We start from the raw sequence: 16803 nt of genomic DNA on the forward strand, positions 1-16803 counted from the left end.
TGTGAAAAGGTTAATAATAATGAAGCATCACAAACTCGTGTTTATATGCTGGAAGTATTTAATCACTGAAAAAGAAAGAAAAGTATTGCCTCTTTAACCTGAGTTACACCACACATTTATTTACTTTTTCAAAAGGTCATTAGTTAGATTTATCTATTATCACTGTGAGGCTAATGGTTGAATTGGGATTTGAATGCCAAGTTTTACAAATTTAATATTTCTAGCTTCTGAATGGGCCGATTGATTAATATTTAATCAAAACCATCCAGGAAAATAATTTCCTCTGGCAAAGCACAAGATTTTGACGTTTAGTCCAATAGTGTTGTGTGCAACAAGGAAAGTCTCTGCCAACACGTTTTATTCGTTTTCCTCCAAATGTGTGTGACCGCATGTGAGAGCAAAGTTAGTTAGTTTGTTAATTTGTGCCTGAGGACACGCACACTGCACCTGCTCTTTAAGATCCTTCACTTTATCCTTAACCAAGAAGGTTTGTTTACAAAAGCACATGTATTATGAGATTTTGGTGGGAAAGCATAGCACATGTGACTGAGTAGTGTGTGTTTTTGTGTGTGTGTGTGTGCACATAATAGGCTGAACCTGCCCTCCTCTATAGGCCTCCACAAACCATGACAATAAATAACAAAATAATCAAGTTTAATTATTTAAGTCAAACTGAAATGATTTACATATATCCAACGTTTAACACAATGGTTCTTGTGTCAACAGTTACAATCTTCAGTTTTCTTTGAATCTCAACTCTATCGTCATTTTGCAGGATTCAGATTTGCATTTGCTCTTGAGTGGTGTTGCATCATACAGAACAAAATTAAATAACACATTGACATGCTGGTTAATTTTTTAAGGATATAATCATAATTCTGTCAAATATGTCCTTGGTTGTATGGTTTACCAAACATGGAGTCGATGTCCCTTAGATAAAAGTAGAACATTTTTAGCAATCATTTTCACAAAAGAAAACAAATAGTTCAATTTATGTTAAAACCATGCAAATGACAGAAATTAATCATGTGATTATCTTTGTCAACATATTAGCCAAAGCATCAGTTGCAGCAGGTTCATTTATGGCCCCCATGGAAACATATTACAAAGAGATCACAAAGGGGATTATTGTTTTGAAACTAGCTCAGATCTAAATCCTCTGGGATCATGAGGGTCTTACGTCTCCTATTTTTGGGGTTGGAGACTAAATAGCTTGGGAAACTCTGTCCTGGAGCAGAAGCTGATGTCTATGAACAGTCCCGTATCAGAAGAGAATATCTATCCTAGAAGATTGAGAAACTAGGCAACTTTTCGCATGTAGGGCCCCTGAACTGCAGCTTATTGTCTCTGATGTACGGCCCATCCCAAGGCCCTATAAGGTCATACGAGCAGTTATGATCTTCAGCATCATTTACCTGTGTGTCTGTGTCGGTTACCTCCTGTGCGAGTCGTTAGCTGCATGTGACTGGAGATGTTATCCAACAGTTATTCCAGAAGTGTCTCAAGAGGATGCGTCTCTGTGTTCAACTCTCGCACAGTTGCCATGGCAACCAGCTCTGTAGAAAGAGAGCGAGAGAGAGGGGACTCGTGATGCGACGCCAGAGAAGAATCCTGTCAAAATCTTGATTCACTGCATCTCCTCCTGTCTGACGCACACTCGTGGTATCAACACACCTTAATAAATCTGGTGACAGACCAGGGCCAGCAAGGTCAGCTGCTGGGAGGGAGCTTCATATCCTCACCTTCAAAAACAAGTATGCTGAAGTAAAGTCAAAAAACAATCTGCTCCTAATTCCTTCATTATTTTATTTCTTTATGCTCTTATTTATTATTTATTTTGGTGAAGTTGGTTTTGGGGTTGGCTGATTCTGTTCTGCATCGGAGCCATTTTCCTTGATTTTGTTCTGCTGCAGGATACATGAAGTTCATTGCCTCCTTGCACCGGTGGTACCTTTCGTCTGAGGATTGACCCAGATGTTCAAAAGTTGTCTTCGATTACAACTCCGGTTTGTTTAAAAACAGCAGCTTCTCATCAGCTTCCCCAGTGAGACCAGTCCTCTGCACATGCTCAGTTCAACCTGTCCAATGAGTCACAGATCCAACCTGTTAAGCAGCACCGGCTCACGGCTGGGCCGGTGCTGCCGATAAGCCTCAAACATTGCCTCGTACCGCTAGATACTTATGCAACATACCATTAGAAAGCTAAGATTCTTCCGATTCGACTGATGTAAATCATTTCAAGATGCGATCACCACAGCCGGTACAATTAACGTCTCAGTCAATCACTAACACAAAAAAAACAATCACAAAGTCGACGTCACTCACCTAAGAAGCATCATATTAATCCACAGATCGCTAACATTCCAACGAAAACAGTCGTGGTAATAATAATAATAATTCATTTTATTTGTAAGGCACTCTTCATCCGAGGATCTCAGAGTGCCACAAGTACATAGTTAAAATCAAAGTCCTAAAAACTCAATCAAAGTAAAAACGCCTTCTTGAATAAAAAGGTTTTTAGGCCAGTCTTAAAAGAGTCCAGGGTCTGTGTTGCCCTCAGGTGGTCAGGGAGACCATTCCATAGGCGGGGCGCTGCTGAGCAAAAGGCCCGGTCGCCCATGGTGCGGAGCTTGGTGTTGGGAACCCGAAGGAGCGAGCTACTTGTAGATCTGAGGGTGCGGATGGAGGTTTGGGGAGTGATGAGTTCTTGTAGGTAGGGAGGTGCATTGCCAAAGGTCCAGACGATCCAATCCAGTAACATAATCAGTCCAAAACACACTATTACAACAAATAATAGCCACAGTCAGCTGTTGCGTAATCTCAGCACAGCCAGCATCGAGATGTAAACAACATGAAAGATGTTTATTTGTATAAATTTTAAACCATATGACCGGTTTTGCCTCCTTTATATAAAAGTATGATTTTGAGTGTACAAGTAGACTTTTTAGCCTAGTTGGTTACCATAGTTCCAAATGGCCTTTGTGGTAAACGCCTAGACATGCCCTTAGGAAAAAGTCTGTGAAATATTCATTTTCTGTGGTATTGTTATCATATATAATTTGAACCACGGCTAGTCAAGGCTTCATGCTAGGGTCCCAGTGTGTTTTCCAGCTCATAAGTCCCAGCTAGGCATCTGTTTAACAAAAAATATTCAGGCGGAAATAAAGACCTTCTACTTCACTGTGTTCCAACTGCTATTACTCAATGTCAGTAGCACTAAGACTGATTCTGACTGTTGGGGTGGAAAGTTCAGAATGTTACCTTTCAAAGAGACCAAGATCATACATGTACTCCAAATGGTTCAAGAACAGCTTTCAATTTACTTTCGGTACTCCTCAGACAGGCATTTTAGGCGAATCTCACCCGCAGGGTAGAACAGTGACAAAGACACAAGCAGGACAAAAGAATAATAATAATATTTATCTGAAATTGTAAGTTGACAAGAGGAGTGATCAAAGTTCACTGTTGCTTAGTGGTCAGAAAATGAGTTGTTAAACAAGATGACGGTTGTTCAAGCCCTCTAGTTGACCTGTCTGCATCTACTATTAACTGTAAATGCTCTTGAGCACTGGAGATTACTGGAAGAAATGGGCCTTACGGCAGAACATGAGTGAAAGACACACACACGCAGACACACACAGACACACACACACCAGTCTTTGTCATCACACAAGCTCTCACATAAGCCGAAGAATTGTTCCCATGTGCCTCAGAGCTCTGATTGGAGAGGGGTTGCGTGAGAGCAGCAAATGATTTGTAACGTTTAGACTAATGTAACCAAAGGGCTCAGTGACACAGATGTGGAGGAAGCAGAGCAAAGGGAAACTGAAACCACTGTGGCATTGGTCACGCTATGGGACAACACTCATTTCTCCTCCCAGCTCTTGGTTAAGATTGTTTCCCAACTTCTTTTATGGATTGAGGTGATTCTTCAGCTTTTCACTTCTCCAAAGTACTTAAACCATTTTTATAATGAAAATCGATTAAGTCAATTAGTTATTGCAGCCTATTGTCCAAAATGATGAAATATTTGAATTATGAGTCAAAAAAAAAGGGTAGTATATAATATAAAATTATATTTTTCTATATTGTCACACGATAAACATATCACATCACAGAGGTCGCAGCCAAGAAGTCTCGACCTTCCCTCCCCCACTTTATCCTTATTTTAATCTTTAAACTTTATTTCAACCGCTGGTATTGTGCTCTGGCATGTTTAAGACTTCTCGTGTGTGCTGGCATCACCGGGACGTGTCAGGCGTCTGGTTACGATCCAGACGTGTTGCCTCACAACCCCAAAAATAGTTCCAGCTGTGTCCACCTGTTCTCTCGTCACCTCAGTGAGCACATGAGGACGACTCCCTGAGGTTCTTTAAACAGGCTGTCAGTGGCGTTTCTCCGAACCTTCAGCCTCTTCATCATCTCTCCTCTAATTGGCTAGGGGGGGCGAGGGGGGGACTTGTGATATAAATAGCCAGATGCATCCATCATGAGACTGATTTACTTGCTTCACTCACAAGGTCAGTGCGGCCTCAGGGGACCCAGGGGTCAGTCATCCTGTCGCCTTTTTTTCTGGTAAACACGTAAGCAACAAACAAAAAAATGGCGGTGGAGCTGATCTTTCCTTTTTGTCCTGGGTTCATTATTAGTTTGTTCTGGTTCCAGTAACAGGAGGATTGTCTTAATGACACAATCATGAGACAAAAGCAAGTTTAAAAATGTGTTTCACTCTCAATCACTGTTCTGAAAGAAAAGGTCTTTCTTAACAGAATCATCTGCCAAAGGCCGAAGCTTGCTTGATAACTCTGAATGTAAATTAAAATCAATAGCCGAGCCTGTCATATTTTTTAACACCGTATTCCTGTGGGAGCAGCAGTAGCCGACCCCAGTAGTAGTTGACCCCATGCCCCCCCCCCGGCAGCTATAAAACCACAATGACGCAAAAGCTGGGTTCGCCTCATTTGCATTAAGAGAGGAACTATTTAACCCTACATGGTCATAACGAGTGTGAGACAACCCTGCAGAGATCGGGTACAGAGCAAACTCGATGTGTGATCTCCTGCGTCTTCGTTTCCCTGATTAATCTGCTCTGTGCTAAGAGTTATTTCTGTCCTGCAGACAGAGAGCAGGAGCTCGACACCTGATGAATACACAACTCTGGTCGAAATGTTTATTATTTCACAAATTACTTCTAAAGACACATATACATCATGTACATTGAGCAGCGTTCACTGGCAGACTTTAAATCTCGATGAGCTGTGATTCGACAGAAAGCTGAACATGACTATTAATCAAAATCTGAAAATAAAGTAGGTTAGTTCATCTAATGCACGTGCTCCTATGTAAAGATATTTTAAGTCGTTTAATGTTTTAACGTACTGTGAACATCTCTTGTATATATACTACAGCCTTGTATTTATAGTAGTATGTCTACTTCATTTTATATAGTATTTCAATTATTATTCTTATTATATTTTCCGCTTGTGCTGCTATACTTCCTTGTGCTGCTGTGTAATTTCCTCAATTCTAATCTTGGTTTAATAAAATAAAGAGGAAGAGATGGGTTCAGATGGAAAATTGTGGCCTAAGCGTCACTTTTTTTAACTATACTTTTAACATTTTTAAATACTCACTCTTATTTTAGACACCTGTAGCCCCTGAACAAGTGCTTTCATTAAACTTAAAGAATTGAGACCCCATGGCCCTTTGAAAAAGAAGTTCGATCTCATCGTTAAATCTCTGCATGTAGAGAAGTTATTTTTACACTTAATCTTTGAAGATATAAGCGATATTTTCTTGTAGATTCCTTTTTCTCTCTTTTACATCTCAGACATTCACATGTGTATATACGACCCGACAGGGACCTTTAAGCCTTCAGCCAGTTCCCTGTTATCTCCTGAGCTAAATGTTTTCCCCCAAAATAAATATCCCAAATGTTTTCCTTGTGCGACACAGGGGAACAGTTCAGTGGTGTCTTTTACTTTGACTTGAAATGCTCTGTTTTTAACGTCAATGGAACTTGGCCATTGATAACTCGGCCAGCGTGCCCCAGTGAGAGTGGCAGGGGACGCCTCCCGTCCCGTGTGACAGTCAGTCTCTCTTTCGTCACATCTACGCAAGTGATTTGATCAAATCACATCTCTCGCTTTTACTGGGTTATGTCACAGGCGAGAGCAGGAGGAGGGAACTAGGACAGAGAGAGAGAGACGCAGCAGGACGGAGAGGTGGAGGAAATTAGGCAAGGCGAGTTCATTTGTGTAACACATTTCAACAGCATTCAAAGGGATTCACACGGGTGATAGAGGGCATCATGGAGCGATCTGATCCTACTTGAAGAGAAGGTTATATGTATATGTGAAAATGAAAATAGAAGACGAGGACACTTAACCTTAGTGACCCTGGTGATGTAATTCTCTCATGATTCTCTTTTAAAGCAAGGTTGGAGCGAACACAGGTGTAGAGCTCTCATCCTGGATCACTATGCAAATTGGATATGAAGGGTCATGGGTGGAAATAACACGAGCCCATAATGTAGGTTTTTATTTTTAGATTAGGATTAAATAATTTCTTTCTAGGTCAGTAAAGTCCAAAAATGTCAGACCCTGACATGATTGATTTGTCAAACATGTTGGGTTTTATCCTGTAAGGCTGTAACTCCTGTGATCCCTTTGCACGACTGGGTTTATTATCTTTATAGAGATGGAAAAGGTCTAATTGCAGAATATTGTATTTCTTGTTTAGATAGACTGTCCTGTCTAACCACACAAATGTGGAAAATAACGTGCAATAATAACATTCCTGCAATCATTGCTGCATTAACAAATTTTTTACACGGTGTCCCAAATATTAAATAAACCAACTTAATAATGCTGCTGCAAAAAAAAGCTTAAAAACTTGGTGTTCCCATCATTTCAAGTTAATGTTTGTATAAATGTCAAGTTGATACAATCTCAAGAAGTTGTTCCCTTTTCCATTAAAAGGTTTTTTTTATGTTCATACCGTGACTGACAGTTCTTTTGTAAAAAATGACCTGATCACACACTGTTTTGAGGTGGTGTTTTTTCGAGTATTTTTTGTGTTAACATATGCAAAGAATGAGCACCATTTTTGTTGTGTGTGTTTTTGTGTGTGTGTGTGTGTGTTTGTGGCTCATGTCACATTAGGACAGTCCTGTCAGATTAAGTGTGGGCCTCGGTGCTGAGTCTGTGTCACACAGTGTACCCGTCTCAGCACATTAGAGCCAAACCTCCGTGATGATGCACAAAACACATCAGAGAGAAGGAACAGTAACAGGGTGCAGATGTATTAAAACGCACTATAATATCATTTGATTTTTGTTTTTCCTTCCCAGCTCTGTCCTGAAGTTTGAGGTCAATGTTGTTTTTATTCTTCCCACAGCACAGGCCCAAGTCTGCTGACCTCAAGTTTCATATAGTTTTAAGTTGGATTGTGGTCGACTCACATTGCATCAGAACCACCACGTCGGACTCATGGAGTTTTCCTGTATTTGTCAAACTGGATTCCGCTAAGTCCGATTCTTAGAGAGTTCTATCCAACAGACTGTCTGTCTGTCTGTCTGTCTGTGGAACTAACATCTCTTGAACCCTTCAACTTATTGGCTTCACACTTGGCATGTGCATTGTTGTTGTCCAAGTGCTGTGCCGAGGTTAGTGCGATTCTTACGTCCATCTCATTTAATATTAATTAACTGTTAATAAACAGGAAGCCAGAGTATGTCTTGTTCCAAGTCCTCTGATAAACTCCATCAGCTGATGGCAAACGGGTTAAACTAACCATCAAAATAGCCACCAGGTTTTATTTAAAAAGAATCCCTTCCTGTTTCAAAATTTGTCTTTAAAATAAAAGCATAATGTGTGTTTTGTTGCTACAGTGCTTTTTTTTGAGCTAAACTATAAAGCTTTTATTTCGAAAAGCTGTGAATCATGGTTCAGAAGATAGCCGACATGAAATGTATGAAAATATGGTTCATCAGGGGACTGTCTGACCTTGGGGGGGTTATTAGTCTACTGAGTGCCATTCTATTTTATACTGTCTTACATACTAGAGGCTCCTCAGCCCAGGACCCAGGTGCTTTTGGACACAGCGTAATGAAACATGACTGACGTGTGAACGAACCAATTTGTCATTCACACCCATAAGTAAAGCAATCTAGTCTACGGGGGGGGGGAATGAGCAGAAACAGATGGAATATATTCATGCTTTGCTTTTAATCACTTCATAGAAAAAGTATTTCAGATTTATTCTTGAACACAATATACAATATAATACCATACATTGTGTGAAACATTGAATAACCCACCGGCGATAACTGGCGGACTTGAACATGTTATTGACAGTTAAAAAACCCCACCTCTCATGCAGATAGTGCTAAATCTGGCTAACCATTTGGACACAACTAGGACCAGGAAAAAAACAAAAAAAGCTTGAACATAGATAAACAATGTTAATACTGACAAATTTTGAATTTCAAAACTGCTAACAAGTTTGGTCAGAGAGAGTTCACACATTAGCACAATCAGTTACATAAGATCATGTTTTTGTTGTTAATTCAGAACGAGTCACGTCTGTGCTGGGCGTATTGTAGCATGCTACCAATACCGTCCCCGTCTTATCTACTTTTACATGAAGTGTGTCGAGTGTGAACAGGAGACAATCGCTCGGTGTTTGTCAGTCGAGTCTGAGTCGGGCCTCGTATCAGCGATCTGAGCTCAGACGCTGGAGGAAGAAGCGACGGCTGCGACGAGCCGCTGAGAGATAATCAGCCACTTCTCCACTTTGATACTGAGCACTGACTAAGCTTCTGTGTTCCCTAGCTTTTATGTGTCCTATATCCAAGCCTATGCTGTTTAACATGTCCTCTATGTTGCCTCCGGGTTACCCAGATGCTGCCGTCACATGAAAACCTTGCACTATCAAAAACTCTGTTGATGTAAAATAGTTTGCAATCATCAAAATTTAAGACGTTTTAATGAATGAAACTTATTTTCGGATAAGTAATACATAAAAGATTTTAAAATGATGCTTAAGTAAGAATCTTTTTGGTTTAATATTCATGCATAATGTTATTATGAAGTTATTCACTTTGTGTGTGACGGTGCATTAAAAGACTTTTAACTTTTATGTAAAAAATAAAATATAGAGTTAGAGTTACAAGGTTCTCATGTGACAACAACAACATGTCTGTTTAGCTGCTGCTCTGCTGAGCAATAATATCTACATATAGATATATAGATATCTATATATAGATGTGTGTGTGGGTGTGTGTGAAAACAATATATATCAATATATAATACATCTATAAAAAGACTCTAATCCAGAGTCTTCTACACATTAGACACCACCACTTCCAGGTAATGCAAGTGCATATAAATTAAAATAGATTTTACACTGAACCAGTATTTCTTATTTACAAGCTTAAAGTATAGAATAAATACACACTGTTATAAACAGCAAAAAGGACCAACTTGAGCTCCTAGCGACAAACAGTAGCGACAAAGGTGTGGAGTGATGGGGATAAGGCCTGGTGACAAAGTCAGCACATCCAAACACACACACACACACACACATACAAAAACCATCCATACGTACAAACTGCACACAAACGATTGCCACTTAAGCATGCTGGAGTGAAACTAGATGAAGTACCTTGTGAGTCAGTAAACCAACATGAACATGGAGAGAAGCCATTACAAAATGCAACTGGAACATCCAGAAAGATTCAGTCACGGAAGCTTCCAGAGGAGAAACGTCTGCAAACCGTTATTCAACCCATTGTCCCTTAAAGCATCAGTGAGGGAATCAAACAGAGCCGCTTATTTGGTTGGGTTTGAAAAAGTAGAGCATCTAATTATTCCGTCTGCCACTCTGATTCCAGCGGAACAACCCGTGTCAAATCCTAATAACTCCTCCGTCCCCGGGAACCCGACACCGTGGAGACGGAAATAATGAAAGTGACGTCAATGAGCAGAAGCGGCACTCGAGGGATTTGTATCACGAGGAAGAAATAGGCCGCCTGATTGTTTTTTGGGGGTCATGTCAATGGAGCCCCGGGGGGGGGGGGGTTGTATATCACGGTGTTGATTAGGGCGTGAGAGTGGCTTTCAGACAGGCGACTGTAAGAGCACCTTCCATCATCTGATCTGGGCTGGACCACAGGGGGGGGGGGTTACATCACATGGGTCTGGGGGTCAGGACCCATTCCCACTAACAGGATTATTAAGACTGCAGCATACCTGTGGGCTAAAAATAGATCCACCGCTGTTGTGCATTTTGTCCTTGGCAGACTTCATTTTGGATTTTTACCCTGCATCTAAGCAGGTTGTTGTTTGTTTCTATTCATGCTCACGTCGACAACAACACAAAAGCTAAAAATCGTATGAATAAAATATCCATTAATGAGAATTATGCAGGAATATCTTATTCTATGATTTTAAGCAAATGTTTTCATATCCTGATTGAGCGAGTGTATCTGAGTAGAAAATATAGGAAGTACAAATGGTTTGCAGACAGATACAAAGACAGAAGGAAAGATGTGTGAAGCGTGAAAATAGACCCTAATGTATTTCAGTGTGACTGTGACATTCACCGACTGTAACATGAACCACGAGTGAATGTAACGAACTAAAAGAACACGTTGTGCTCAGTTCAGAAACCAGAAATTGATAAAAAATGTGCGTTGAATATGTGAATGTTCATGTTTCCCTATTTAGATGAGTTTGTCCGAGAGTTGTTTGTCGACGTTTGTTTGGATTTCTCTATTGCCCAATACATGGAAGACTGTTCTCTTTTTTTAAACATACAAAAAAGATTTTGCTCTTTCAGATAAGAAAAGAAAAAAAATATTTCACAGACATACTAGAGTGTTCAATAAATAAAAAACTATTATAAAGACAATAGTAAAAAAGGCACACAAAAGTCCTTTGACAAATGGTACAGGAAAAAAGTAAACACTTTCTCTTGCTATACAAACGTGTCTCCATCTGTCGATCTTGACTCTATGCTACTTCTAGATCATATCTGTAAAAAAGTCTTAAGGTACAAAACTTCTCTCAGTAGTGTCATTGTCCATTTTCATAACGCCAGTCCAGAAAATTAAAGTTACCATTTCCCAAACTGGCCGAAATCCTTCAAGTTCCAACCCCCGAGTCTCGTCTGTCCACCGGGACTAAATGTTCGCAGCAATTATTTCCTGAGAACTCTGAAGCCGCTTCACTGAAACTGTCCGTCCACGTCTGGCTTCAAACACCCAAGTGCAAGACGCCCGTGTGCGGGCCACAACCAAGCCCCTGCCTCTGTGGGCTTGTTAAAAAGCACAGCTGCAAGAGGATTTCCCCTCTTTTCCTCCAAAAAACTTTCAAATCACCACGTGAGGATGACGCTGGAAACCCTATGTATCTGTGGGCGACGCTTCATGCGTCACGATTTCTATTGCTGACGTGGGTTCGATCATCCGGCCCCCCTCGTGCTCCTGACTGTCCAAGTAGTCCAGGGGAGGAGATCCCACACTGTCCTCCTCCTCTTCTAAGTCTTCTTCTTCTTCTTCGCCTTCCTCCTCCTCCTCCTCCTCCTCCCCTTCGCCGTTTTTCTCTATTCCATCCAAGTCCTCCTCCTCCAAGGTCAGCTCAAACTGGAACTTCTCCCCGCCCCCCTGGCCTCCGGTGCCGCCGCCGCTGTGTCCGTGCGAGCCCTGGTCGTAGAAGGGAGGGGAGGGGCTCTGGGGGATCATGCTCTGGTACCAGTTCCTGTTGTCCTCCAGAGTGTCCAGAATGTCCTGGGCGTCCGGGTGGACCAGATCGGCCCAGGTCTCCCACAGAGGGTGCACGATGTAGTCGATGAAACCAACCTGGAAGAGACAAACAGGAGTAAAGGGTGAGGTTCTGATGCACCGATGCTAATCTGCACATCCATCGTTGTTTGTGCATGATTCAGGTTGTGTTATGCTTGTTGCCTACCTGGCTCTTTTCCACCGAGGCTGTATGTTTATCACACATGGGGCTGATCTCCATCCCCCTCTCCCTCTCTCTGTCTCCCTGGTGGAAGAACTCATCCATTATCCGATCGGTCCACTGACGATACAGCTCCAGGGACTTGGTGGGGTTGCTCAGGTCAGCACAGTGCACCATGTTACGTAGCACCTAGAAATAAAGCAGGAGTTCAATTTAGTAACAACATACACTCTCTTAATACCTTTTCAAAATATGGAAGCGCCTTTACATTCGGGTCTGAATCAGTTTAAATCGGATGCTTTTTAAACAATATCCTGAAACAGTAAAAAAAAAAGGGGGTGAATGGAATTATTAAATTCAGCATTTAACGCTAATTCTGTAGTGATGTGGTTTACACATTAAATAAAGAAGGAAGGAGGAGGAGGAGGGGGGGCACTTAGGCAAAAGAAGATGGATGGAGTGAGAAAAGGAGTGACGGCTGGAGCAGAGGTCAACGCTGGCTATTGATCAGAGGCTATTAAAGGGATAGTTCGCCGAAAAACAAATAAGAATAATCAGAATCTACTCACCAGTATACCAATGGGCGGGTGGGCGAAGTGTTAAAGTCCACAAAACACTTTTGCACATTTAGTCTAAAAATACGGTGTAAATTATTCCATTTCGAGCTGAATTTGAATGTCTTGGCTTTCAAATAGTGTTTATTTAAATTAAATAGGATTTAGTTGCAACTCTATTTAGCCCTGAATCTCCAGAAGTGTTTTGTGGACTCAAACACTTCGCCCACTCCTCCATCAGCAGAGTGGTGAGTAGATAAAGAGTGAATTTCCATTTTTGGGCGAACTAACCCTTTAAAAGCAAGTGGAGTCTTCCACTATATTCAGTCACAAACCCAGAGCCCATAGCACGTGTGACTGTTGCTCTTTGTTCATGAGGTAAGTGGTTGTTACCTGTATCCTGTCGGTGTAGTTGTCCAGCAGCAGCACTCCAGAGCTCGTCACCTTCTTGGTTTCCACCATCGTCTTCAGATCAGCCAGCAGACTCATGTGTTTGGACATGTCAGTGGCCAAGACCTGGATGAAGGAGAAAACCTTTAGCATCAGGATAATTCACACAGATGGAGATTTTTTTAGAATCTGACAGGAGAATGTGATGCGTTACCATGTCGATGACCATCTTGCGTAGAGACTGCCTCTGCTTCTTGGGGATGTTCTGGAAGATGTCACAGTTGTCCTCCTGCAGCAGCTTGAATCCCACGGCCAGGTGATGGTTCTCCAGCACAGACTCGTCGTTGTACATCAACGCCAGCTCGGAGTCTGGAGAGAGAAGTAACCACAGATTAACATTTAAGCCTTTGTAAACATCAGCGGACACACACTAGCTGGCCTGGTAATCCTTTCACTCACTGGTGTTGATAAGGAATTGGTTTGAAACTCCAGGATGGTCAACATCGTGGATAGCTGCACCGAAGATGGCTGCTAGGATCTCCAGATCTGTGAAGACCGCCTGTGAAAAAGAGATGAAAGATAGAACGTTAATCAATTTCTTAAAAATAAAAATAATAATAAATAAATAAAAAACAGAACAATAGGTTCAGAGTTACAATCTCGCAATTAAAATATCAGATTTTTAAATTTAATCTGATTGGAAATTCGGATATCTCTATCCTGTTCGGCCTTTACAGAAAACAGGTGATAGCTTAGCTCACACAAGGTTGAATAAAGAAATGTGATTCTGCCCTTCTGTGAAAATCCACTGTGAGAGAGAGTAATCCTGCGTCTGAAGAAGGTTGAGAACCAAGCCGAGCAAATCGTCGTCAACTTTTAGCACTGGGGCATTCTGACCTCGACTGTACCTCACTGGGTACTTTCACTTTAGGAGAGTTGAGTCAAAATGCACGCTGGGAAAAATCTAACAACTGAGGAATAGATCGACGAGCGTGGAAGGAAAGAGGGGAAGTAAGCCGGAGGGGAAAAGATGATTCAATGGAAGTAGACCGAGCTCCTCAAAGCGTTAGTGTGGCACTCCAGGAAAGCGGAACTTGTGGTGATGTAAGAGCTCACGCTAATTTCAGTTCCCCTCATTTCTGTGGGTGAACACTGGTCAGAGCCGCGGGAAACTTCTCATCTTGGATAACGTAAGAAGAACCTGATCCGATTTACTGCGACTTACGTCCAGGGCTGGAGTGGACAGGAGGATGTGGGTGGACTGGGCCACGTCAGCAGCGTGGAGGCTGTTGTGGTACGCCACGTCTGAATGGTAGTGGTCCTCCAACGTCATCATGTAGGCCACGAACGTGTCCACCGGGATCTTGAAGGTTTTTAACATGTCTCGCTCCTGGAAAAAGAAACAATATAACTTTAGAGCCGAGTGCATGAAGACAACAGATTTCCCATTTCCTTAATGGTGTTAGATGCTAATATCGTCTCCTCCATACCTGGAAGATGGCGTACATGATGCAGGTCAGAGGTCGGTTGTTGGAGAACTCCGACACGGTGAAGATGTTCAGGCCCCACTTGTTCAGATCCTCCAGCTCCTTGGCCAGCAGCTCCTCTTTGTCCGTCTTGACGCCGAAGCGTGAGATGCTGCTGGTGGCGAGCGAGGGCCCGTGGGCGACCTTCTTGACCCCGCTGATCTGGGTCATCAGCTGCTGCTTCTGCTGCTGCTGCTTCTTCTTCTCTCGGGTCTTGGACGTCGGCGACGGGATCTCCATCTCATTCTGTTTCTCTGAGGGGGGAAAAAACGGGGGGGGTTCTGTTACGAGAGAAGTGCGAATGTTGTTCAAATTCCCATGTGAGCTCGTGTAGCATGAGTCTGCGTTTTTCTAAAATGCTCCAGGATTTAAACGTTGGCAGGACTCCTCGGATCCCCGTGGATCCAGGCGCCCTTTAAGAACACCTGCACCTGAAGTAGCTGCATTTATCAATTCATTCATTCATCGTCTGTCCCTCCATTCATTTGTTCATTCGTGCTCCCTTCCCTCCACCTAGGTCTGAACTCCCACTGTTCCCTCCTCTCTTTTCCTCCGCCTCACTCGCGGCGCTCACCCCCCCACCTCCGTCTCACAGCGGGGGGGGGCTCGCGTCTCATCTCCTGCTCTTTTCACTCTCATAGGTCAGTCCATTTGCAGACGGAGAGCTGGGGGGCCTCGGCGCGGTGGAGGCGGACCCCATAAAGCCGGTCATTCAATAAAGCCTCATCTTTTGAACCCTTCAAATCAAATACAAAATTACAAAATATGCAAGGCTTTTATGCGATATCCCTGTGAGAAATTAAATATAGATAAACGCCACATTTCCTATAAGAACATGCAGCCTGGCGTGTTTGCTGCAGTCACAGAGGAAGTGGAGGAGATCCTGCAGTGGCGGCCCATCGGTATGTGTGTGTGAGCCGTGCACTCATCTATCAAGCTTCGACTCATCTCTGGCCTATCAGCCTTCCCCCTGTGGAGGGTTATTCAATTACCAGCTGTAATTCAAATGATCACTCTCTCTCTCTTGTGCACTCCCTCCCTCCCTCTCTCTCTCTTTTCTATCGCTTTCTCTGTGTCTCTCGACCTCTTCTTTTTTTTGTGTCAGTCCTCCAGTGGTAATTGAATACGGCCAATTAAGCGCTCTCAGACATGTGCAGCGTGGGAAACAAGGGGGAGAGCAATATATTGCCCTCTAATTTATTACAAGCCATCATTATCCCCAATGCTGTGTGCTGTTCGTGTGTGTGTGTGTGTGTGTGTGTGTGTGTGTGTGTGTCTGTGAGAAAGAACCAATCGTACGACAGACGAGCTTCTTATCATCCATTTTTCTACAGAAGCAGGTACAGTAAATGCCAATCCACACTTTGAGAGACAGTTACCCAGACATCTTTAATCCCTGTCTACGTATTCCATCAGATTAAGTCTCAGTTTCAGTCACGTGTCAAAAAAGAAATGAAACAGATAGAAGTAAATATGTCTGGTGCCCTCCTCTCTCTCTCTCTCTCTCTCTCTCTCCTATACTTCCTTCTCCCGTTCCTCTCCTCCCACGTTTATTTCAGTCCTGGGATGAAAAGCCCCAAAATCCAGCTGGTTTCAAATTGCCCTGGATGCAAAACCCTGGGATCTGTATTTATCTGGTGAATCATCCAGATTCCACAAGCACAGTTTCACCAGTAAAATTAAATTAAAAAGTCCACAATTAACTGCTGGTTAATCTAGATATCTGATAAATAAATCCGAAATAACTGCATTACCAATCTGATATGAATCTCAATGGATGGAAGGATCTAACAGCCGAGGCCAAACCACCCTGTGCCGCTTCAGCCACTTCCCCTCTTTCCTCATTAAAGTCTCCCTCCCCTGTCTCTCCACCACCAGCAGGGTAATCCTGACTTCTCTATCCAGGCGATAGTCATCTGTGTCTGGGCCCTCGGGGCAGCGACGGAGGGTGGAGGGACAACAAGGTGTCCCTGCTGACAGAGATGCATTAAGACCGGGGATGAGTCACCCAATCTGCCCAGCGCATCTCCCTGCCAGCAAAGGGGGTTCCTCCATACCTCTGTTTTTCTCCCTCACTGCAGTCAGCTCCCTCCCTCCCTCCCACGTTCCACTGCCTCTCCTCACCCCTCCTCTCTCTCACTGTATGATCTGGGGGGGGGGGCGAGGAATCCGCCAACAACAGGATGCCAATGGATCAGGAGCCCCGTGTGTCTATAAATACTCTGGACTACAGCTATGTGCATTCTGTCTGGCATCTTATTATTGTCATAGTTTGACAGTCTGCAGTATCTTTACCTTGTTTACCTGTGTATTACCGAGCTTTGGTTGATTTCCAAACAAGTGCAAGTTATATTCTATCGCGAAACA

General features: G+C 42.8%; 1 protein-coding gene across 2 annotated transcripts in view; it reads right to left on the bottom strand.

The window, feature by feature from the left end:
- Positions 1–10056: 10056 nt before the first annotated feature.
- pde4ba (phosphodiesterase 4B, cAMP-specific a) overlaps positions 10057–16803 on the bottom strand; it is a 63511-nt gene continuing 56764 nt past the window's right edge. For both annotated transcript variants that reach the window (XM_061078444.1, XM_061078445.1), the window contains 7 exons: positions 14401–14690; positions 14136–14300; positions 13370–13469; positions 13125–13279; positions 12914–13036; positions 11973–12155; positions 10057–11863 (listed from right to left, as the gene is read on the bottom strand). In XM_061078444.1, the coding sequence (XP_060934427.1) occupies positions 11408–11863; positions 11973–12155; positions 12914–13036; positions 13125–13279; positions 13370–13469; positions 14136–14300; positions 14401–14690 (1472 nt within the window). In that variant the 3' untranslated portion in view covers positions 10057–11407. The remainder of the gene's footprint in view (positions 11864–11972; positions 12156–12913; positions 13037–13124; positions 13280–13369; positions 13470–14135; positions 14301–14400; positions 14691–16803) is intronic.

This window comes from Limanda limanda, chromosome 9 (assembly GCF_963576545.1).
Source record: "Limanda limanda chromosome 9, fLimLim1.1, whole genome shotgun sequence".
Taxonomy (NCBI): Eukaryota; Metazoa; Chordata; class Actinopteri; order Pleuronectiformes; family Pleuronectidae; genus Limanda; species Limanda limanda.